We start from the raw sequence: 23732 nt of genomic DNA, 5'->3' as shown, positions 1-23732 counted from the left end.
CTACAACGAGTATGCTACCTCACCAGGCAAGTTCTGCTATACATAGAGACCTTTTTAAATGTCATGATTACTTTAATTGATGTAATATTATTTATACCGTTAGACGATATTGAAACGGTGAGGATTCTTGTTCTGATAGTTCCAGGCAAATGCAATCACCATGGAATCATCATTTGATTTAAATAAATAGATAAGTAAGTGACAAGAGGAAGCAGAAAGAGCCACGTCACATCGAATCCAATAAATACTTTTTACACCAATTATCAGGCTTTAGAAAGTCTCTCATAGATTATTACTAGGTTAATATCCACGTTTTAATTACCTATGCAAGTATTACTGGACTATTGATAAGATGAAAACCCTTTCACGAAAAAAAAGGGGGGGCGGGGGGCGGGGTGGAATGTGTTTGGTAATGGTTTCAAAAACACATTAAAAACAAAACACTTTCTAAAAAACAAAACACAGCACACCTTATATATTATATGCTTGCATCCGTACACATGAATACAAAGTTGCTGGCAAAGAATCCATTCATTCCCCCACACAAACAGCCAAACAGGGAAGAGTGCTCGATGGTTAAAAATGTCTAAGCCTCCCCAATTTCTGTCTTTCAAAGAATGTATCATCTTTTTAACAAATAAAAAGGAGGTAAGAAAAAGCAAAAAAGTAAAACTATAATACATTTAGCCACTAAAGAAGCTCAATGGCCAGAAGGATACAAGACGCTCATACCGAATACACATATTCATGCATCCTTCCAATCAAAAAAATTTTAAAAAAATAAACCTATAAAATGAAAAGAATTTGCGAATTAACTCTACTTCAAATGATGCCAAAACCCCAATGATATTAGTTTGATCCAGAAATCGTTTCTGTAACCATCGTCGTGTTTGAATCTGGTGGGGGCTTCACATACTTCCCTATTACTTTTTGGTGGGTTCGCCTCCTAATTCTACCAATCTTTTCCCTACTTCTTTGCTTCCTAGTTTCTTTTTGCCGATGCCTTAAACTCCGTTCTCGCTCATATACACCTTGCCAGAAGACCTCACCCGTTGATGGCCACAACCACCGCCGAGTAGAGTGCTCGGTATCTGCCTCCTCCGCAAAATCTTCATCCATGCTCTTAAGTGTGGTGTATGAGAACCATCTTATCCACATTTGACCTTTCCGGCTCTTCAATCTGTGATGTTCCTGCATTGCACCCGTCTCCGGGTTCACATACACCATCCGCCTTGCACTGTGGTATGCCCAAACATTTACAAGTAGCTCGAGAAGCCGCGAATAGCAGTGTTTATCCTGCAAATATAGATACACTCATTCAATTACAATAAAATTGACCAATAGCAAGCCATATAATTTGGAAAACTAAAATTTAAGAATGTCCATCCAGACAGTTTTTTATTCTAAAGAGAATATAATTATTTTATTTATTTATTTTTCCTTTTAGCTTTAGGGCAAGTCGAGCAGGTAAGTCCCCTATACTTACTAAAGCATATGCATGCAGAATGGTGTCTTTCATACCATTTTACAGGAGATTTCATCCATATTCTTCCCAAGAAAATTATTTCCCTTCTCAAAACTTACACACTCCCACTTCTCTACACCCATTAATTTTCACTTTCTTAAGTGGCTTTTAAAACCACCATTGAATTTTGGATGGATTTTTATTAGATTTTAACCCAATAGTGATTTTAAAAACCACCTAAGAAAGTGTGAAAATGGGTGTGGGAAAGTGGTAGTGTGTGTAACATTACTCATATTTGAATCTCTAACAGTGTTGACTTGGAATAAGGACACTTCATGACTCTATAACTTTAGCTGTTATAAACTAAATTATACAAGAGAAATTTTGTGCATCCAAATTCTATATAAACTGATAGGATCATTCCATTTACACATTGTTCCTAACTTCCCCATGAGAATTTGAACAAAAATGCACTCAATAACTGAATGAACTTCTTTTAATCAAGTAGTTTACTGAACTCGAACTTAAATTTGGATACATCTGGCCAATTTTCCACGGCCAGTAGGTTCCTTCATATTACCTCTGCTGAAATGATGAGACCATTTTTGAGTGCGTGTAATAAATCAAACTTAAAAGCAGTTGTTTTGTGTGTGTGTGTTTGTTTGTGTAATGAATCAAACTTAAAAGCAGTTTGAAATAAAATTTCTTGACAAAGACAAACATAACAAATTGATCAAGTAAGCAAGTTACTTTGGACAAACTCAGATAACAGCGTCCACTTGAATGGTGCTCCTCATACATAAGCCCATCCAATGCATCTACAAACATTCTGCACATGGGATCATATCAACAGGTTAAAAAGTGAATGAACTCTGAGTAGATTACTTTCTCAATACATGAAATAAGCCTAAAGTGCTAGAGAAACTAAGTTGTTCAATCTCTCCTACCTAGAAAACATGGTGAACTCTAGGAAGGACCTAGTTGGCAAAGCCCAGCTCTGCATCACAGACCAAGTGCCGCCATCTACAGGCATGGAAGGTAATGAATCCAAATTATACCTAACACCGTACATCCTCTTAAGAGCCTCAGAAAATGCGAACCTTCAATTATCAGCAAAATGGAGAAAATCAGGTAAATGATTTAAACAAGAGAGAGAGAGAGAGAGAGGATTTGTACACCATTATTTTATACCACAAATCATGTCAAAGATTTTTTTACGAGTCTTACTTGCAATTTCCAGCATTTATAGCATCACAGAATGACCAAAAATCCAGCTGCAAAGGATTTCGTGGATCCAAATCCAAGCGCACCCAAAAGTAGAGTGCATCCCCATGCCTCCGCGCTTGGATAGAGTCTAATAATGCATTTTCAGCGATTCTAGACAAAGATGCCTGTTTAAGCACCCACATTAGATATATAGAGCAAGATTTAAAGGCTCCCAAAAAAAAAAAAAAAGAAGGAAAAATTTTTAGGTCCAATATACTTTTTTTAATCAATATGGAATTTTAAGATGAATATAAATCACATGATACAAGCGAGTTTTATTGACATCAAGTGACCCACGTCACTATCTTTGCAAGGCCTATAGGTTCAGTGGTTGCAAGGCCTATTCTGCAGGCCAAGTGCCATCTTGTGACATGCCCCATAACATCATCAGATGATGCTGTTTTAACTTCCAAAAAGATCAAGTGTTGAACAACTCAAACAAAAGTACACATGGGCAGTAGTTGGCATTTGAAATGACCTGTGAAAGAGACCCACACTTCTTTCTTGTGTTGAAGTAAATACAAATGGTCTAATTCGACATTTCTTGTAAATCGATTTAGTAAATCCCATATTTTGTATATCAGAAGGAAAAATCTGTCAGGCTCATTAGTTGGTATTTAAATTTTTTGAAATCATTTCGCTTGAAGAGAGGAAATAGAATTTTTTTTTTAAAAAAGGTACTTTAAAGCAGATCAGAGGAACAAAACCTTGGATACCACATACCTTCCTTGCTGTTGCTCTCCAAGACTGAAAACCTATCCAAGCATTCTTATGTATGCGGTCAATCCGATTTGCAATTGCAAAAAAGGCTCCATATTCACCAAGTATATCTCGATAGTAAGAGCTACTAAGAAGCGGAAGCCGAGAAGGTGCATCAACATCTTCCACTCCAGGTCTCCGGCCTTTACTGGACTGCAAGTACCCAGTCCATGTATCCACATGAGATTGAAGGCAATATAGCTCATCTCATCCAAATTCCAACTTAAGAGAAACAAGTACAATAACTATTAGATGAGTATCAAGGCACGCTCAAGTATAGCAGAAAGGTGCCAAGGAACACAACACACAAAAGAACCAGAATACCAAAACAAGCGACCACAGCCACAAGGAACCCATCTTGAAAGAAAATGTGCGTACTACAAAGGGTTGCATAGAAAGAACTGCAGAAGCATATATAAGATGAAGAGCAGCCTGTAGACCAACCAATCTCCATGAAAAGGCATAGCATACTGAACTGCTGTGCTCTTTATAACTCAGTGTAACAATCAACAGAAACTCAAACGAAGATTAGTTAATTTCAATTACTAATAATTCATTATTTCTTGTTCTTTTTTTTTTTTTAAGTAAAGAGAAATTTTATAAAATACGTAAGATACCCTTAAGTACACACGCAATATACACCGGGAAGCACCCAACTAAAGCAAGCACAATAACAATTCATTATTTCTGTCAACCTTTTAGGGGTACAAAGAAATTTAAAAACACACCAAAAAAAAAAAAAGTACACATACCCCCCTCAAACTACCACCCCATTGTCAATGTCTCCCCTAAGGACAAAAATACCCTTCATAAAATTAAAAAAACTCTCAAATTATATTTTTAAAAAACTAAAAATTAAATAAAAAATAAAAACCAATTTATAAGGATATGTTTTAAAAAAATAATAATAATATTTTATTTTTTTATAAATTAAAAAAAAAAATCCAATTTATAAGGATTTTTAATATATATATATATATATAGAGAGAGAGAGAGAGAGAGAGAGAGAAAACTAAAAAAAATAAAATAAAAAATAAAAACGAAATTCCAATTTATAAGGATAGTTTTTATATTTTTTCCAAAATTTTTAAAATTTTAAATTTTTATTTGAAAAATATTTATATATATATATTAAAAAAAAAGGAAATTAAAAAATATATATATAAGAATATTTTAAAAAATCAAATTTTATTTTTAAAATTTTTCCTTTTTTCACTTTATGTTTTTTTTTCTTTCTAATATATATATATATTTTCAACACAATTGGTAGTTTGAGAGAAACATTGACAATAGCATGGTAGTTTGAAAATGGTAATCTGAAAGGGGTATGTGTATTTTTTCCAAAAAAAAGTATCATGCATGACACATGGTTCTAGTCTTCTACGAGTAATATGCTACCTCACCAGGCAAGTTCTACCTCATTGTGTAGAGGAATGAATTAATATACAATTTTTTTCTATCACACCATTTCTTAGACTGACATAATTTTTGGAAAAAGAGTAATGTAATTGCATATTTATATATAGAGGTATGATCTACAACTGTGTCTGCCTTACGAAAACAAAGGTGAAGAATGAGTTTGGTGGTAACTCACCAGCCCAATCCCACGATAAAGAGAAGAGATGTGAAGGAAAGGCCAGGTACCCTCCCCGAAGTAAGGTTCATAAATGCACAACGGTTGACCAGTCCTTTCAAGCTCCCCGTCATCCCTTTCATGCAAATCGTGCTTAGATCTATCAGCCTTTTTGGCATTTCGATAAACTTCCTCCCAGGTTCCATGAGACTGATCAGTTCTATCCTTTAACTGCATCAAATTCCAAATTAGGTTAGTTTTTACCCAAATAACAGATCTTTAAACAGTCAAGGTCATCACAAGATTCAACCCACATCTTCTTACACAGAAATGTTTACCTCTTCTTCCTCTCTTTTTCTTCTGGTATTAGCCATCTGAAAGTTTTTCTCTTCCTCCCAAATGCTGTATAAAAACGATTCATCAGCAGCATTTATAGCCCCAGATCTATCTCTTTGAGTGTAGTTCCGTTGCTGCTCAAACTTTTCTAAAAATGTGTAACTTCTCAAAGTGCTGTTCATATTCGTCGAACCTGATACTCCTTCAAATAAATGCCATTGCCACTTTTCCTTAAACTTGGGGGGGATTTCTGCAGCAGCCTTAGGAAGCGCAACATCTGATGGGAGATTCAAAGCATTTACAAGGAGCGAAGCATATCCCTCAACAGTTTCCAAAACCATCAGGTTTTTCGCCGTACTTCTTCCTATTGAGGCGATATTGCGAGCTAGTGGTGATAATTTTCCTTTTGAGAACACTTGCCTTAAGATTTGTGTCAGAACCCTAGTATTGTCCTTAGGGAAAAGATAGCCATTCACCCTGTCATCAACCTAGTAGTTATTGCCAGTGCAGTTAGTAGTTTGATTAGAAAAACATATGCAACATACTGATAATTCAAAATAAGAAAACAATTAAGATTGGGAAGATGTCTGAGATGCCTTATAAGCAGTCACTCTAGCACAAGCAACAGATAGGAAATCGTTACCTACATTTTAGTTAGTTCCCACATATGAGATTCTTTATGTAAAAAATTCAAAATGTTGCTAAATAGGCTCTGTCACATGATACTAAGATAAACAACTCAAGGTGAACTTTAATACTAAAAAAAACTTAAGATCTAAGAGGACCTTTCTTAAGGGTCTCCAAGCCAACTAGTTATAATGAGCCTTAAGGTAGAAAATTAATTTTCGTCAAAAAATATGGACATGGAAACACTTCTTTTAGTACTTGTCCCCTATACTTACAATTTAGGGGATAAAATTTCATAAGACTGTAAGGCTAGCCAGGGGGAAATAAAAGAATACATGTCCATGAAGTTGCAGACCTCAAATGAGGATGTTGATAGATGGGTGGCAAGGAGAAAAATAAAAATAAAATGAAATAAGAGATGAATGCATGAGGAGCTACAACACCAGTAAAGACGATATTCTGCTTTAAGTCAAAGGCATAACAATAAACAAGAAGATGGAAAAGAGCAGGGTTCAAGTCTGGGTAGAAAATGGAATCATTTTTAAGAAAAGGTCCTAGAAAAAGCTCAACAGCCAAAAAAGATTTCCATGCCTGGGGATAGGACTTTGCAGAGTTGAATGAAGATAATGAATGCATTTTCCCTCCCATGAAACTTCTCTTGTTGTATTACACTATGTTACTTTGACACGTGTTTGTGTTGGTCAGAATTGGTGTGTGAAGAGAAGAGAACAGCATTTAGAAGGGCATACATATTTCCTTATCATGGAGAGATTTGGGGCAATGATGGGTTTCCCGAAGCACATGGCTTTCATCAAACTGTCTGGAAAAGATTGCTCTTCAAGGAAGGATCCATATATCACAAGATCAGCCATGCTTAAGACATTGTCTGCATCCACATCAAGAGCTTTATGCTTCACAATGCCACTCGGATATTTCAATTCAAGAGCAATTGCCTAGGGACAACCAGATAACTATAAGAAACTTAAACTAATATATCAATAAATAGATAGAACCAAACTTCTGCAGATATGTACCTCCACAACCAGACCATAGCTACTTGTTGAATCCCCACTTAAAATGATGATTTTGAGTCGAGAATTGGAATTATTATCTGATGGGAAGTCTGAAAGGGTTGGTAATAAAGCCTGTAAAACAATGGCATGCTCCAGCCACAAACCCCTGTACAAAAATTGGCTTCCCACAATTGCTATAATAGCATCTTCAGGCTCGTAACCCATCTGGACGTGCATATTATCTTTGTGTAAGGCAATTACGGTGTCTGCTTCCAATGCTTCAGCAGGAGAACCCGGAATAACAAAAAAGTTTCCGACATCAAATGTGGAGTAAATCATCTGTTGAAAGAACAGAAAGAAATCAGACCGCTATAAATAAGTGCCAGCTTCAGCACCTAGTTTAAAGCTTGATTTAATTAGATAATAACAATTTATCATCCTCTCATACTATTTGTAACTAGAGTGTTCTCACAATATAACATTTATTTTATCAGATTATGATTTCCCATCTGCACATTACTTATATCTCCTGAATCGGATATACCCTAAGAGTGAAATATATAGGCAATTCAAAAATGAAGAATGTGCGGATGTTACACAGGAGATTTTTAACTGGATACAGTGAAGCACCCTTTCCATGTGTGCCAAATGTGATAAATCAATAAATCATTACATAGGATGTTGATCAGTGTCTAAAAAAAAGAACAGTCCATTAAATATTACCGGCAAGACATAGTTTGGGAAGACAACAACGGTAGAACGGTTGAAAACTCTTTTCCAATCATTTAAAAGGTCAATCTGACCACTTGAAATATATTGTCTTGAACGAGTAGCAAGCAATCTTTCATGGATGGTCCATATAAGAGGTAACGACTTGAAAGGTTCCTGCTCAAAACTGTAACAAGTAAAATCATTCAATTTAACTGGATAAGGACAATGCTGATGACTGGAATCCTGGCAACATATTCAAGGAAAAAAAAAACCATATAATTTTTTTGATAATTAAAGCGACATGTTAAATTACCACTTATTCAAAAGCTTGAACAGATAGAAAATAGTAAATTTAATCATTTAATTAATACTTTAACACTCTCCCTCATGTGCAGACAACTCTCCCTTAACAAGTGAGACATACCAAGAGAAATATCTTACTGAAATGAACAGTACACTATAAAGTCAAGATTCAAACTTATGACATTTATACTGATGCTATTTTAAATCACCGTTTATCCCAAAAATTTAAGCTGATAGGAAAAGTGACTTTTAATCATTCAGTAGGATTACAACTCTTTCTCTATATAAACTAAACAGGGACGGCTTAGCCTCCATGTTATGCTGTATCTTCATCAGTTTTTAATAAGAAACATCTTGGAGTGAGTTTTCTTCAATTTCCCCTACAAATTCTGATTTTTCTTGGTTTGTGGAAGAGTTGTAAATCTTCTGTTTGTAAATCTTGCGATCCAAACACGACATACTGCATTAGTTAGTATCAAAGCCCATGGTTTCTTTCTTGTCATGGCGCGAAGAGGAAGTGGATGAGGAAACAAATTTGCAAGTAATGGTGAAGTGCATGAGCACGAAGAGGCAACACGTGAGGAGTAACTAATGGCACGTTTGCAACACTTGGAGAAGCAATTTTATCAGTTTGAGCGATTTGGAGACCAAATTGCGCCTAAATTTGAACACCAATTGAACAATTTGCCGCCATGAGTGGTCCTAACGTTTGTCGCCGACTCGCCATCAACTAAATCCGCATTTCGAAGAAGAGGATGACGAATTTATCATTGAAGAGGCACAATTTCAACAGAAGCAGGTAAGGCTTGATGGGCAGAATTAGTTGCTTGCCACCTTGACTGTTATTAGCAAACCTCAAATCCATCTACCAAATCGATCTCAAATGGAGAAAGATGAATTTGTCCAAGGAAATTTTTCAGTAGATTTGGATTCATTTTACTGATCTACAACATCCATCCTGACAAAGAGGATCTATTGGAGGCGGTAAGTTCTTCGGTTGATGCCATAAAAATGGTGGAAGAGAATGATGTCTATTATGTGTATGATAAAAGTCCAAAGAGTGACGTATCTCAGTTGGATCTTGAGGAAATTAATTTTGTTGATTTTCTTGGGGTTGAAAATTTTCTATTAAGTTTCCCTAGCCAAAATTTTGATGTTGGTTTCGTCATGTTGAAGGAAAATTTGATTCTTTGAGGGCAAGAAATAATTGATACTGCTTGGAAAAAATTTAAGGAGAGTGAGTTTGAGAAAATAAATAAGCAACGTGTGAAGATTTGAGTTTTCTCAAGTTGGAGTGAAGGATTTTAGAATTGCTAATCATAATTATATTGTGATTTGTTGCAAGTTGTTTCTCTTCTGGTGAGTTATTTTGTTTGAGGAGAACAAGATGGAAGGGATTGATTGGGCATCCGAAAGATCGAGGCAAGGACAACTGGAATTCAAGGAAGACTTCTCTCCATCCAAGGAAGGATCATGCCGGGCAGTTTACGGGCAAACCAGTCATACCAAATCAGCCATATCTTGAGATTCCAAGATCGGATGAAGACAATCTTGGTGGTGTTGGGAAGCTTATTCAAAGGCTTCAAATTCATATTTCATGAAGATTTCCAAATTCTGACATTTACGAGGTCCAAATCGGCCGTCAATAGAAATATGAAGAAAAAAAAATTAGGAAACTTGGTAGAACCTCAGTAGCTGCTCGATCGACCAAGGATGCTGCATCAAGTCTCCATACAAAAAACCTAAGACACTCAGTAGATGACTCAGTCAATGCTCGATCAACCGAGGATGGTTTTTAGGGTTTTAAGGGCTTCATCACAAGTCTCGTTCAAATGAGATCGCAACTAATCATTTTTTATTTCATTTTTAGTAGGGTTACGACTCTTTCTCTATATAAACTAAACAAGGACGGCTTGAACCCATGTTATATTGTATTTTCATCAGTTTTCAATAGGAAACACTCTTGGGGTGAGTTTTCTTCAGTTTCCATACAAATACTTGATTTTTCTTGGTTTGTGGAAGAGTTGTGAATCTTGTGTTTGTTAATCGTCATATGCTCTCTAATCCTTCCTGCCAGCATCTTGAACAATGTTTTTTCCAAAAATAAGGCTCTTAAATGAAAGTTACCTCATGGCTCATGCCTCCTGCATCATGCACATTGTGCTGACAAACAAGAGACATTAAGCCACATGATCTAAGGTCAATCCTGGCCTATGTTATAGCCTCTGGTCCTTTGTGTATCTCTCCCAACTCAGCTCACAACCTAAGCCTCATTGGCAAGACCATGACAATGTGGCGGAACAAGATAACTATCCACCCAACTTATAAACCAAGATGAATAGAAGACACAAATAATTCTATTTGTAAGTATTGACCATTCCAATAGAAATATATATACATGAGTGTACTTTCACTCTTCGTTCCTTTAAATCTGAAGTCATTGTAGTGTATCATCAGATCCAATAGTTTCCCAAACTAATTTGTATACTGAAGACAATTTAGAGGAGAGAGGAGAGCAAAGAGTTCATGTGACAACAATAAGTTGGAAGTTTATTGCGCTAAAAACTTAATATAAAAGAACTAATCTTACCATGAAAAGATGCCTCTAGCTTCAAAAGAGCTCACAAGTATGCTGTCATAGCTGCGAAAAAACATACATTTTTGTTATAAGTATCCAACATTTATCAGATCCAATAAACTGAACCATGCTCGTATACTGTGACCAACAACTCAACTCATATTTCACACTGAATAAATTTATTTATAGCTTAGTATTACTTATAAAACTGAAACATAATGGATGTATTATCAATTCTATTTGCAAGAGAATCTTGATTTCAGATCAAAAAACTACTAAATTGATCACCAATTCAGAGAAATCAAATCATGACGTCAACACAGATTTTGTCCCAACACAGCCAATGAAATGCCAAGTGTATTGAAACATCTCTAACATATTGCCAATGAGTCAAGAATCTAGTAAGTTAAAACAGAGAGTTTGTTATTAATTTTATTAAATGAACAGACTGTGCGAGCTGGAGTGAGAAGATCCTCAATTTTGCTTCAATCCAAACAATCCCCTACATAAAATATTATCTTAAATGTTCGAGGCATGTCAGTAAACTACTATGATACACATACTTTAACCAATCTACAACGATCTCTGTCTTATCACATGTTTGAATAACCGTGACTGGAATTCCTATTTTTCTCCAAACATCATGCACAGGGCCATCTTCAAGAGAGAAAACCTGTAAAATTATAAGAAATTTGATGCCATCATCAGAAAACTAAAGGTAAATGCTTTTAGATAACAGATGACTTAGGTAATTCAGGAGATGAGAAAGTCTATGATGACAAGTCAGCTAATGAAAGAGAGAAACATCTTTTAGTCATTTGCATCCAGCTAAATGTATAACTCTGTAAATAAAGATGGAAATTATTTAACAGCAAATAATAATGACATGGAAAGATATTCCTTCCATCAAATTCTTTTTTCTTTTTTTTTCTTCACCAAAACATAAGGGAGCAGGGTACAAATCCTACATTTCATGTCAGTTCAAGTAAAATTGCTTATCCACCTTCTGATCCCAGCATCCATCAAGAGAAAATGAAAAACACAAATTCCCTCACATAAAATTGGGCGTCCAAGTTGAAAAAGCCTAAGATCGGTCTAATTCACTTCTAGTTCCTACAAATGACAGATGACAAGGAACTGCCGAATACTAAATACAACATAGGAAAACTGGAGGAGGGTTACCGTTCCCAAAACAAAGTTTAAGTGATAATCTGAGATGGAAATTTGAATTTCAAGCCCGAATGCACCATCTGTAACACCTGGTTGAAAGGTCATACCACGCATCCTCAGTACCCACTATGACAGTTCCTAGCCTAATAATGTCGCCTTCATCCCATAAGTAGAAAGCCATACGCCTAGAAACATTTTTTTTACTTTCTTCACAGCCCAACTTTAGATGTAAAAATTACAACAACAAAAATGATGCAAAGGAAACTACCTGAATTTCGTAGCCGATCTCCTGCAATGCAGCTGCAACTGTCACCATCAGTATTTTTTGAGAATCGACCAACAGATCCGCAAAAACCTTCAAGTAGAAAACGAAACCAAACAGATAGTCACGCACATACCCACACACAAAAAAGAAAACAGACAAACAAAAGTTATCAACCAAACAAAACCCATAAATCAACACAGACTTGCACATATATATGTGAATACATCTTACATGCATAAACCAAAGGAAATGCAATATGTTGAAATTAAGAACGTGCAATACTCCTGATAATAAATTATTACTGACCAATGCAAGCTGGGGTTTTCTGCACCCAAAACGTTGTAGTGTCCTGTTGAAAGCAGAAGAATACAGATTTGCCGCTCTAGCTTCTCTCTGAAACTTCTCCAATAGCTTAGTAGGCTCAAATCTAACATCCTCCCCAAATTCAAACGCGCCCATCTCTTTCAAAAGCTTAAAATCATCATCATAACTCACTTCCAAGTCTTCTTCAAGTGATGCCCCAGACTTTTCCACCTCCGAACCAAGCAGAACCATCTGGCAGAACACCACAACGAAGAGGAACACACCCATAGTACAAATCCATTGGAAGTAATCTAGCTTCTTGAAGAAAAAAAACTTTGAGAACCTCGATCTGGGTCTCTGTGGAAATGGGTGCCTCTCGGTTCTACCAGCTGATGAAGACCGGAAAAGGTTATCTCTCTTCAACGTTTGCCCGGTTTCCAGGGAACCCATTTAGAGTTCCATCCAAAATTACAGGTTTTACTTCAAAAACTTCAAACTTAACCCAAACACATCAAATTCATATCAGAAAAGAAAAAAGGTAAAACAAACAACAACAAAAAGACTAATAGACGAAGTTCTCTAATGGGTATTTTCTACACACAGTAGGTATGGAATGGGACTTGCGAGTACAAGCAGAGGGGATGTAAGAGCAGTGAAAGGTCAGAGAGCGATTGGGCTATGGTGATGATGATGACGTGTACGTATTTGGTCGTTGTAATTAATTGTCAACTTTGGAGAAAAATGGATTTTTTGTGATGTTGGAAAAAAAAAAGATACTTTGCGGGCACAACTGCACACCCCTGATTTATTGCTAGTAATGTCTGAAAGAATCTTTATGGCTCTTCACGCAAATAATATGCCCGCCTTCTCTTGTAAATAATTTAATACCATGTGAATTTTCTTCAGTCCAGCTATGCTAGCATTGTCCATGGAGTAATTTAAGCTCAATTCCAACTATTTAATTAGTGGATAATAACCTAATTTCAGTGTTGATGAATAGTTGATATGATGGAACAGTAAACTTATTGCTTAATGAAAATTATCCCAATTTAAACCTTTAGGATTTATCTATTGTTGTATTTAATAGTAGAGATGTTCAATGAGGGCGGTAAAAAATTGTTTTGCATATGCTATCTACCCGTTTGCATGGATTACAAGCGAATTTTTCTTCTCATAACTCTAAGCAAATGGATATTATATCTATTATCTACATCTATAATAGTAAAACACGGCCAACAAATGCATGGTTATAAACGGATTCCGCTATGGGTGTTCAAGCGGGTCGGTTATAACCGATCCGTCAACCGATAACCGATTATAACCGCAAACCGATAATCGATAATCGCTAACCGATTTGATAGTCGGTTATTAAAAACCGCTAATCGATTAGGGCGGTTGCAGTTAGCAGTTTTAAGGGTAGCGAAAAGCGGTTATTTATATTAAATATTTATTATATTTATATTTGCTTTGCTTCCATTTGGTTTGTATTTTGTAATATCTATATGATTTGGGATTTGTCTTTTTAATTTTTTCATTTGAATTTGGATTAATGGATTTGGGCTATGTGGTTTTTAGCCATGTTTTTTGGGCTATAATTTATTTGGCCATGTTTTTTTGTCATCTTTTTTTTAGAATATGTTGGCCTTAAACCCTTAAAATAAGACTAAAAAATAGCAAATTAAAGGTCAAAAACACTTAAAAAAAAAAAAAGCTCAAAAGCCCATTTAAAAAAAAAAAAAAAGGGTTATAACCGGTTATTGGATTGAATAACCGCTAACCAGTTATAAAATAACCGATAATCGCTTAGGCAGTTGTTATTAAAAACTAATAACCGTCAAAGTCAGTTGCGGTTGCGGTTGCGGTTATAGCCAATAACCGACGGTTACAACCGTTTGAACACCCCTAAATTCTGCAAAGTGCCCCAAAATTTGCTCTCCCTAAAATTCGGATGTTTTTTAATATGTCCCCACAAAAGAAAATGGGGAAGAATAACTTAAACTAGTGATTTTTATTTCATGAAACATAGATTTCCAATCAATTGAGCTACCTTTTGAGAATTACCAAAATAAGTATTTTATTAGCCCATATAATGCAATTTACACCCATATTTAACGATTTCATTTAAAATTTTAAATAACATAAATATGTAAAATTTAATCCGAATAATAAAATAGACCTATCTATCTCTATTTGATATATAAAATAATAAAATAGAAAGAAATGGGTGCACTCATCAACCCTACAACTGTTTTTTTTTTTTTTATTGAAGAAAATAAAAAAAGTTGTGGTCAGTTATAAGTACCATCTGGAGTATATGAAACGCAAAAAAATATATATATAATTATTTGCAAAACAACAAACTTTGTTCCTTGTGTGATGTGTAAAGTTTAGAAGCAGCTGCTGCTTTATCGTAAAAGAACAAAAAATAGCGATAAAAAAATTGGAGTTTTCGACAACTGGCCTTCATGCGTTAATCTCGTGACTTTGGAACTTTCCGTATTTGCTATTTCCCCCCACTAGTTTTACACTTTTTCGTTGGGCCTCCTACAGGCTACAGTGCTCCTTTCCGCTCAGGCTGTCTGATTCTGACATATTTCGGTAGATTCGCCTTCTTCTTCAAGGAAAAGAGATTTTCTGCTGCCACGGAGAGTCGGCTAGTCCGCCATTTTTATTTTTTTTTAATTGAGGAGGAAAGATGTTATAAGGAGAAAAGTGTCAGCCAAATTTAAAATTGAGAATCACTGATTATAAATAAAAAATTGATAAAATTATATATCAAATTCACTGATCTCCATGAATTACTAATAAGAAATTGGTATGAGTAAAAGTATATAAAACCAAGATAACGTTTTGAAGCATTAGCACTAAATTTAGGATGACTGAATCCCTTTATAATGTGATATATACCACCCTAAAAGATTAACCTTCTACTCTTTTGTTTTAGTTTTAAATTCGAGTTTTAAGACATTAGAACCCAAATATTAACTCATGAAGATTTAGCTAATATCACTCGAATATCTCAAAATACAACCCAAAAACCTTGCTATTTCTCATGAAAAATTCATCAAACATACCGAATGTAAAAACATAAACATAAACCACCGATAACAAAAAAAAAAAGAAAAACAACGACAAAAATATTTCTTCTCATATAAACGTGTTTTTTATATAAATTTTTTTTTTTTAAAAAAAAAACAACAACAAAATTTGTATTCCTTCTTTTTTTTTTTTTTTTTTTTAATTATTTTTTTTAGAGGCAGCCAAGTCAGTATTGGACCACGCTGGGCTGCCTCTAGGACGCCGGATAGCACGGCTCCTTCAAAAGATCTATGTTTAAATTCTCACATGATATCATTGTTGAATATTATTGGCCAAATCTCTTAATTGTTTATATATATATATATACAGAGAGAGAGAGAGAGAGAGAGAGAGAGTACAATTTCTTAATTTATTGGACAAATCATCCCAATTTTAGATTTTGTTGCTTATCAACTATCATTTTGATTTTGGGAGTGCTCGTTCATAGCTTCGATTATCTACTTGTTTTGTTAAAAAAAAAAAAAAAGTAAATTTGGTTCCTGGAGTTTCAAGCGGTGACAAATAATTTTTTAAGATTTTAAAAGTGACAAATAAATCCAATGGGTGTGCTTATGTAATAAATCACTTTCTTTCTCTATTGGAATTACTGTAAAATTACACATTTATCTTCAAAAAAGTTATAAAAATATATATATATATTATCTCTTGTTGTCAAATCAAAGAAAATAATAAAATAAGATAAATAAATTGCAATACGTGAAACTAGTTTTTCATGAACTATGTATAATTATTCTCTATTATTGCTTATTTTATATATTATTCAATATTTTTTTTTATAGACATAAAATCATAATGAGAGGTTAAAAAATATAAAATGGTAGAACATGAATCAAAAGGCTACATCAATGTATTACATGAATGTTATAAAAATTTTAAAAGATTACATGAATGTATAAAATTCTAAGAGATAAAACTAAATAGTCATTCACAAAATGCATGAATGCATTCATAACATCTCTCAAATCATCATCACATTATCAATGTTCTTTCAAATTATTGATTCAGTTAATGCTTCCACAACTAACAAAAATAGTCCGTGCCCCCTACCCACATGGGCAAAAATACAAGAATGACCTTAAAATGTTAAATAAGACAAAAATATTTCTTATAATATATATTTTTTCTTTTATAAAAAAAAAACTAAATATTAAAAATATAATTAAAAAAAAGAAAAAAGAAAAAAGAAAAAAAGAGGTTCAAAGGGGTGGCACAACCGCTACCAAGGTGGTTTGGCTGCCCCCTCTTGCTAAGCCTAGGGACCAATTTTGCAAATTTTTTCAACATGCAGTTACAAATAATCTAGCCAGCCAAAGTAATATGAATTAGACCTAAGATAATTCCACATGGCAAAACTTCAATTATTTCATTTGTTTTAAAGGAAAGAGAGGATCTATTCTTAAATATTAATTATTATTGCACATGAATCTGAATGACCAAGAATTGAAAATTGACACGGTAAGAAATTATAGACAGAATACCACAGAAAAAAAAAAAGAAAGAGTTATCTACCTGTCTTCTTGTTTGCCGACACTCTTTATTTCGTTTAATTTTAAGTGCTACAATCTTCTGTCATCTCAGCGTTTGTAGTCCAACGGTTAGGATAATTGCCTTCCAAGCAATAGACCCGGGTTCGACTCCCGGCAGACGCATGTTTTGATTGTTAACAGCTTCTTCTTGGAGTGCTCAAAATCATGATTTTTAAGTAATCTTGCATCCCTATTTTAAGGCAAGACCTAAAGTAACAATTTTTACACCAGTTAGATAGATGCGTTATTAAACTCTATCACCAAAAAAAAGTATGTGTTTTTAATAAGTTAAGTGAGGTATCACAATTTTATAGACTCAATAAAAATATATTCTTTCAACCCTTTTTTTTTTTTAATTTTTTTTTTCTAAGAAAAAACTCTATCCTTGGTGATTGTCGTTTGAGTGTGTTTTCTAAACTGTGTTGATGTAATTATGCATCACTACGAGTAGGTCATTTAAATTTGGTCAAAGTTTTAATTCACATGACATTTACCAGTCACCAAAACAAAAGGAGAAAATCTCTAAGGGATAGCTCAGTCAGTTGAGAACGATGCCTTATGAAGCAGAGGTCACTAGTTTGAATCTCTCCTCCCTTCTTGTGTGAACATGTCAAAAAATAAAAAATAAAAACTTAATAGCAATTATTGCCGGGATCTAATTTTCTCCATGTTGGTGGTTTATACAAGTAACCGAAAACATCACACAAAATCTTGAAGATAATGACTTATTTGGTGAAGATTACACAACAAAATGAAGTCCATAACATGGAGTAATAAATTGTTATTAAAATTGAATTTCAAAAGAAAAAAGTAAACTTTTAAGGAAACGAAAATAATGGACAATATTGCATACATATATCAAACTGGGGTAACTGGCTGACATCTCCTTTATGCTGACTGGATCTCCTGCCAAAACACCAGAGAAGCCATAGGAAATTTCTGCCCAGATGGGATCATTGAAATTCTTTACATTCTTGAAGAATCCATCAGCACATAAAAAAGTTAGCTGCTAATGCCAGGTTTCCTTCCACAGAGTTCATGGGAGTAGTCATTGCGCAAGAAGGTGGAGTTCACTGGCTTGGAGCAATAGACAATGACTAACAAGAGTCTGCTTGATTCTACATGGGGATAAAAGTTTTCACCTTATCTTAGTCTGCCTAGAGGGGACTCAAGGGCATGATCATCCACCAACCAGAGGCCAAAGTCATGGAAGCGCTTTATCTTCTTCTCAAAACCTGTGATATAATTGTTGTGAATTATAACATTCATTCCCTTGGTTTCCTGCACCCATGTCTGGTTCTTGAAGTACAATCCTCCTGTTGGAAATGCTGCCTGGGGAAGCAAGTAGAGATCCACCTGCAGAAAAACTTTCAAACATCACATTATCTGAAGATTCCAAACAATACAGCTTGTATAGACATTTCAGAAATTGAAGTTGTAAAAAATCCAATAATTCTCACTGTATTTCAACCAGATCATGCAGAAAACCCACTATATCAAGATTTCATCATTATGTTATTTAAAAATACATGGCAATACATTCAATAGAAGCAGAAAACCCTCACGAGGCCTTTTAATATTCTACTTTCATGGAAATATTAAAATGAGAAAGTTTCACTATTTTTTTTTTTTTTGGGAAGTCCGGGCCATGAAACAAACCAGAAAGGTGACAATAGAACACAAAGAGGACAAACCTCTCCAGCAGTTTTGTTCAATGCCCAATTGAAAGCAGGCTGATCATTCGCTTTCTTTGCTTTGGACCATGGCTGTGCTTGAAGTTCCTCAATCCACTTCTTCATAACCAGTTTTGCACCACTAGAAGGTCGAAGGAATATCATGCAGCTACATATGTAAGTGCGCCCTTTTTTCCCTGGAGGCGGTAGCTCATGGGAGTGGTTCAGCGGTTTAACCTGGTCATCCAGAAAGAAAAAATTATTGATGATGTTAACATGTGGCTTCTGCAGTAATGAACAATAAGAAATTATTACAATCAAGAAGTTTCGTAGCCAGATTGATTTGATCTTATTGACTAAGCTTAAAACCCACCAAATGACTTTCAATGACTTGGCCTGGGGAGGTGGGGTGGGGATCTTGATAGATTTTGGAATTAAAGGTCTTTTCTTTTTTTATTGCAGTTCTCCTCTGCTTTTTTGAGCCAAGGGCTAGGGAAAGAACAGGAAAAAGCAGCCATTCACTTGGTATCTAGAGGGCATCTGAAAGATCTCAGCAACAAGAAATCAACTTTTCAAGGCAGGCACCCGTAGAATGGAATTAGGTGGTGTTCATTGTTATGATGTTCTGATGTTGCAAAAAAAAAAAAAAGATATTAACAAAATAAATTTCAACTGGAATCCAAAAGACAAAGATATTTCAACTGATGTCCAGCATATTCTAATTTCATTATCTATCTGGGTTTATGTGGAATGGATTGGTCTTAATCTAAAACAGAGCACTCTATTTTATAAATGGCACACAGCAAAGGCAAGAAGCAAATTAGTGCACCTACTGCCGCCATATCATCTGTGAAGTACACATCATGATGCCCTTGCAAATAAGGAAACGGATCAGCCAACCAGACCATATCAACGTCATTGTACATGACATTATATCCAAGCTCCAAAATGTGCAGTAAGTGGCGCGGCCTTCGGGATGTAAAATTGAAGAATCCCTGTACAATGAAACCAACAAGGATTACTTCCGAAATGCAATTAACTCAATAAACCATGGGGATAAACATTTCCAAATCTATACAAGTTGGCAGGACAAATAGGAAACATTTAAACGAAATGACAAAATTTAGTCCATACTACTAGAGCACATCAAAGGGAAAAACAAATTGTTAAAGAAAATATCCCCTTAAAATTTTGGTGGCAAGCCATCTTCTTTTCATATTATTGATCAGAATCATGCTGAAAACACAACAGAAAAAGGGAGCTACAAAGAAAGAAAGAAAGTTAAGAATAAACATAACAACGATCATTTTTTAACTTCAATCCCATATCCTCCTCAAGTGAACAAGAAGAACTAATAATTGGTGTGTTCACCCTATAATTCAAGCACAGCCATTGCAATTACAATGATTGGGTGGATTATCACATAACTACCAATCGCAAGTCTTTACCAATGTAGCAACAAAGTCCAAGTACCAAAACAGACAAACAAAAATCAAGAAGCACGATAAGTTCCGGTTACAGAGACTTGAATTGACCGACCACTTAACATACAATCTTAAACGCACATGTTATGGAAAAATAAATAAAATCCAGTTGTTAAAACCAAAATTTTACCTGAGAACCAAACTTATGGGCAGTTTGAGCATCGGGCGCCGGTGGGACGAGCACGGCGTGACCGGGCCACCGCTCGTTCACCTTATAGAGCGTGGCATAGTCCTCGGCGATCACAAGCACCTTATCCTGATGCTTTTGCCTGGCAATGCTAATCAACCAGTTGTTAAGAAAAGGCAAGTAAGGCTGGCTCACAGCGCAAACGATCACAGTCCCATTCTTGGCCACAAAAGACGCCGCTTGTGCGAGCGTGTAGTCGCGCCACTTCGAAAGGGAAGGTCTGGTGCTCGAGAAGATGAACTCGGGCATGCCCACCCAGGGCAAGAAAACCCCAAGGACTACCAGAAGAGAGAGGAGAACTAGAAGCGTGGTCGGGCTGAAAATCGAAATGGGTCTTTGGGAGGTTGAGGAAGAGCGAGGGGATAACGGATATGGATCTGAAAGCGGGTTATGAATTGGTCTTTGGTGCAGTAACTTTGACATTGTATGGGTCTTCTGGGGCTTTCGGATTCAGTTTGAAATGGGAAAGGAGGGGATTTGATATGGGAATTCGGGATTTTCTCGGGGAATCCCAGCGAGGATGGAGAAGGGAATTGAAGAAGATAGATTTTGAACGTTTTGAATCTGAGTAAAAGTTTTGGGTTTGCTGAAATCTTTGAAATACCGGAGATCTGAGGGAGTAAGAAGGAGAATGAATGAGAGTGATGAGTTAAGAAGGGTATCGAACTATCGATGTTCATGCGGCGGATCGAACAGCTAGTCTGAAAGAGAGGATCAGCATTTCCTTCAATTTAAAAAAATTATAAATTCTACATGTTTTTTTTTTAGGCATGAGAAAGGTTCAATTTTGCCAAATTTTTTTCTTATTTTTTATTTTTTATTTTTAAAAAAGTTAATTTTTTTTAAAACAATAACATCCGTGGTCTTTTTTTTATTTGGTATCTAAAAAAAAAAAAATGATATTTTTCTTCATAAAATTGTCATTTAAAAAAAAAAATGTTATTATTATGAAAAAAAAAATACCAAAATAAAAAAGGACTACGTAGGATTGCTTAAGATTTTTTTTTAAATTTTTTTTTTTTAAAAAAATCTCATAAAAAAATTGGGCCAAAGTTATGCTTTTATCATTTCTTTTTAGGGAAACTTCATTAAGTCCCTCGAAGTTTCAGCTGATTTGACAAACACCTCCTGAATTTTCAAAACTCTCACTTAGGCCCCTTAAACTTTGGTTTGCTCTCACTTTGGACCCTTTTAACGTTAAAGTCAAATAGTTTAACTTTTTATGCCCATTTTACCCTCACCCCAAAACTACACCGTTTTGTGTCCTAAAACTACAACACCTACCCAGCCCAAAACAACGTCGTTTTAGGCATTAATTTTTTTTAATTAATTAGTGGGAGCCCCTACTATGCGGTCGGTCTGCATTTCCAACCTTTTGCAGCACCCAATGGTTGATTGACACGTCACCTTATTGCACAAATACATAATATAACTGAAACACCTAATAAATTCTTCTGTCTCTTTAATAAATCGAAAATACTCTTCCTATTCTCTTCCTCTTCTCTCTGAAACACCATCTCTTTCGTCGGAACGTCTCTCCCTCCCTTTCTGTAGATGAGTACATCTCTTTCTGAAACACCATTCCAACCTTTTTCATTTGAACATTTCTTTAAAAAAAAAACGTCTCTCCCTCTCTGGAATTTTCGTTCATGGGTTTCGAATTTGCGGCTCACATGAATGGGTCTAGCCAGACCCACGTGGGTCTGGCGAACGCCCAGCAAGACTGGTTTGTCTGGTTTTCAGCAAAACAGCCACACTCCAAAGCCAATGAATATGACTGAGTATCTTCTGTTAGCAACTGCATTTTTGCATTTTCCTCCTCTGTTTTCATACTCTTGACATCTTCTGTTTCCGGCGATCAAGGGCATGGTTCGGCGAACCGTGAGGATGGATTGCGAGACCTGCGGGGGATTGGCGAGACAGCTGGTGTTATCGCCAACCGGAGCGGGATTCGGGTCCAGCGAAGAAGAGGAAAAAAAGATGAATGGGAGAGAAAGAGAAGAAGAGGAAAAAAAATGTTTGATGTGTGTTTCGGGGAAGAAGAAGCATAGAAACAAAAATCAAGCCTCAACCTCAATGGGTTTCCTTTGGTTCTCTGGTTCGGCAAAGAATGAGGAAGAGAAGGAAGAAGGGAGAAAGAAGGAAGAAGGGCAGGGGCGTGTCTTTAGGTTGTGTTAGGGATGAATAAGATAAAAAAAATGGTTATATTAAGTGTTTTTATTCCAGTGTTTTTGCTCCTATTATATTAATTGTATCTAGCATAGGTGTAGCTCTTCTATTGGTTGCTGCAAAACTTAGCTTTTGCAGACAGACCGCATAGCAGGTTTTCCCTTAATTAGTAGGATTGCTTAAGGATTTTTTTTTTTTTTTTTTGAGTAATTAGAACCCCTACTATCCGGTTGGGTTGTAATCCCACTTATTTACAGCATCCAATAAAAATTGGACACATCAACTTGAAACATGAAATAAAATAGGAACGAAAACACAGGATGAGCAAACTCTTGTTTTCCCTTTCAACGAAACCATGGATCTACCTACACTCTGCACCCTCCTTCTTCGCCAGATGCCAAGACCACTGTCTTAATCAAAGACACAAAATCACTGGCTTGATCACAATTACAAACACAGACATCAGTGTGAGAAATTTTTCTTTAGGTCTTGCTTTATCCCTTTCTTTTTCTTATCATAGTTCACTAGATTCGGCTTGCAAAGCCACCAACTGCGTTGTCTTCTCCTTCGGCTTTGGCTTCTGGGTTGTCGACGACATCGCTGCATACGGTTCTGAAGAGGAAGAGGCTGGCAAGGCTTGCTATTCCGGTGGCGTCGTTGGGTTTTCTGGCTCCAACGGAGGAGAGGTAGATGGGTACTGTGGATTACAAGAAACGGAGAAGAGAGGCTATGGAGGAGAAAGAAGAGAGGCTATGAAGGATCGGGTTTTGGGTTTAACGTTATGATGTGTTACTGCTGCCCTTAACGTTCTGGTTTTGGGTTGGATTCAGTGTTTTGTGTTTATTCTATTTAGTGAAATAATTTGAGGTGTCAAAATTGTAGTGGATGCTGTAAATGAGCGGATTTACACCACATACTGGTTAGAGTTATTATCTTACGTTAATTCATGTTGATCTTTACATCCAATACTTAAAAAAATGTTACCAGGTTATCAAAACAGTTTAAAAAAAAAAAAAATTCTAACAAAAGGTAGCTCAAGCCACCCATTCTTCTTCTTTTCTTTTTTTCTTTTTTTTTTTAATTTTTTTTTATTTTATAACTTTTCTAATTATTTAAATATTTTTAGTTTTTATTTTATTTATTTATTTTTAATATGAGATATGAGCACGTGACAGTTTCTTATTGGGTTGACGTAGGATTCCGTCAATTTTATAAACAGATTTTG

The 23732-nt window shown here is 35.4% G+C and overlaps 2 protein-coding genes and 1 non-coding gene across 3 annotated transcripts; 1 reads left to right on the top strand and 2 right to left on the bottom strand.

Annotated features, from left to right (window-relative positions):
* Positions 1-505: 505 nt before the first annotated feature.
* Positions 506-13141, bottom strand: LOC132186380 (uncharacterized). Its single transcript, XM_059600319.1, has 14 exons — positions 12373-13141; positions 12070-12156; positions 11195-11304; positions 10644-10694; positions 7763-7934; positions 7061-7378; positions 6776-6979; positions 5402-5887; positions 5085-5294; positions 3455-3643; positions 2693-2856; positions 2413-2565; positions 2216-2294; positions 506-1296 (listed from the first exon to the last, which is right to left on the bottom strand). The coding sequence occupies exons 1-14, from the start codon at positions 12817-12819 to the stop codon at positions 850-852; spliced, it is 3117 nt and encodes a 1038-aa protein (XP_059456302.1). The 5' UTR covers positions 12820-13141; the 3' UTR covers positions 506-849.
* A 3904-nt stretch (positions 13142-17045) lies between these two features.
* On the top strand, positions 17046-17117 carry TRNAG-UCC (transfer RNA glycine (anticodon UCC)). The gene has a single exon. It is a non-coding gene; the product is annotated as a tRNA-Gly (tRNA).
* A 626-nt stretch (positions 17118-17743) lies between these two features.
* Positions 17744-21056, bottom strand: LOC132186837 (UDP-D-xylose:L-fucose alpha-1,3-D-xylosyltransferase MGP4). The gene is made up of 4 exons (XM_059600932.1): positions 20282-21056; positions 19501-19662; positions 18689-18904; positions 17744-18350 (listed from the first exon to the last, which is right to left on the bottom strand). Exons 1-4 carry the CDS (start codon positions 20759-20761, stop codon positions 18138-18140), a joined length of 1071 nt encoding a protein of 356 aa, XP_059456915.1. The 5' UTR covers positions 20762-21056; the 3' UTR covers positions 17744-18137.
* Positions 21057-23732: the final 2676 nt, after the last annotated feature.

This window comes from Corylus avellana, chromosome ca7 (assembly GCF_901000735.1).
Source record: "Corylus avellana chromosome ca7, CavTom2PMs-1.0".
Classification (NCBI taxonomy): Eukaryota; Viridiplantae; Streptophyta; class Magnoliopsida; order Fagales; family Betulaceae; genus Corylus; species Corylus avellana.
This window is presented reverse-complemented; position numbering and strand designations above follow the sequence as displayed.

Bases quoted from the DNA above. Each gene is read 5' to 3' on its own strand.
- LOC132186380 (XM_059600319.1), bottom strand. From the start codon at position 12,819: ATGGGTTCCCTGGAAACCGGGCAAACGTTGAAGAGAGATAACCTTTTC. The intron at 7,935-10,643 runs GTAAGATTAGTT...TACTTGTTACAG, and splicing joins GCTAGAGGCATCTTTTCATG to TTTTGAGCAGGAACCTTTCA. The intron at 1,297-2,215 runs GTAACTTGCTTA...CTATATTTGCAG, and splicing joins GTTATCTGAGTTTGTCCAAA to GATAAACACTGCTATTCGCG.
- LOC132186837 (XM_059600932.1), bottom strand. From the start codon at position 20,761: ATGTCAAAGTTACTGCACCAAAGACCAATTCATAACCCGCTTTCAGAT. The intron at 19,663-20,281 runs GTAAAATTTTGG...TTCATTGTACAG, and splicing joins CCCATAAGTTTGGTTCTCAG to GGATTCTTCAATTTTACATC. The intron at 18,905-19,500 runs GTAGGTGCACTA...CTGGATGACCAG, and splicing joins TCACAGATGATATGGCGGCA to GTTAAACCGCTGAACCACTC.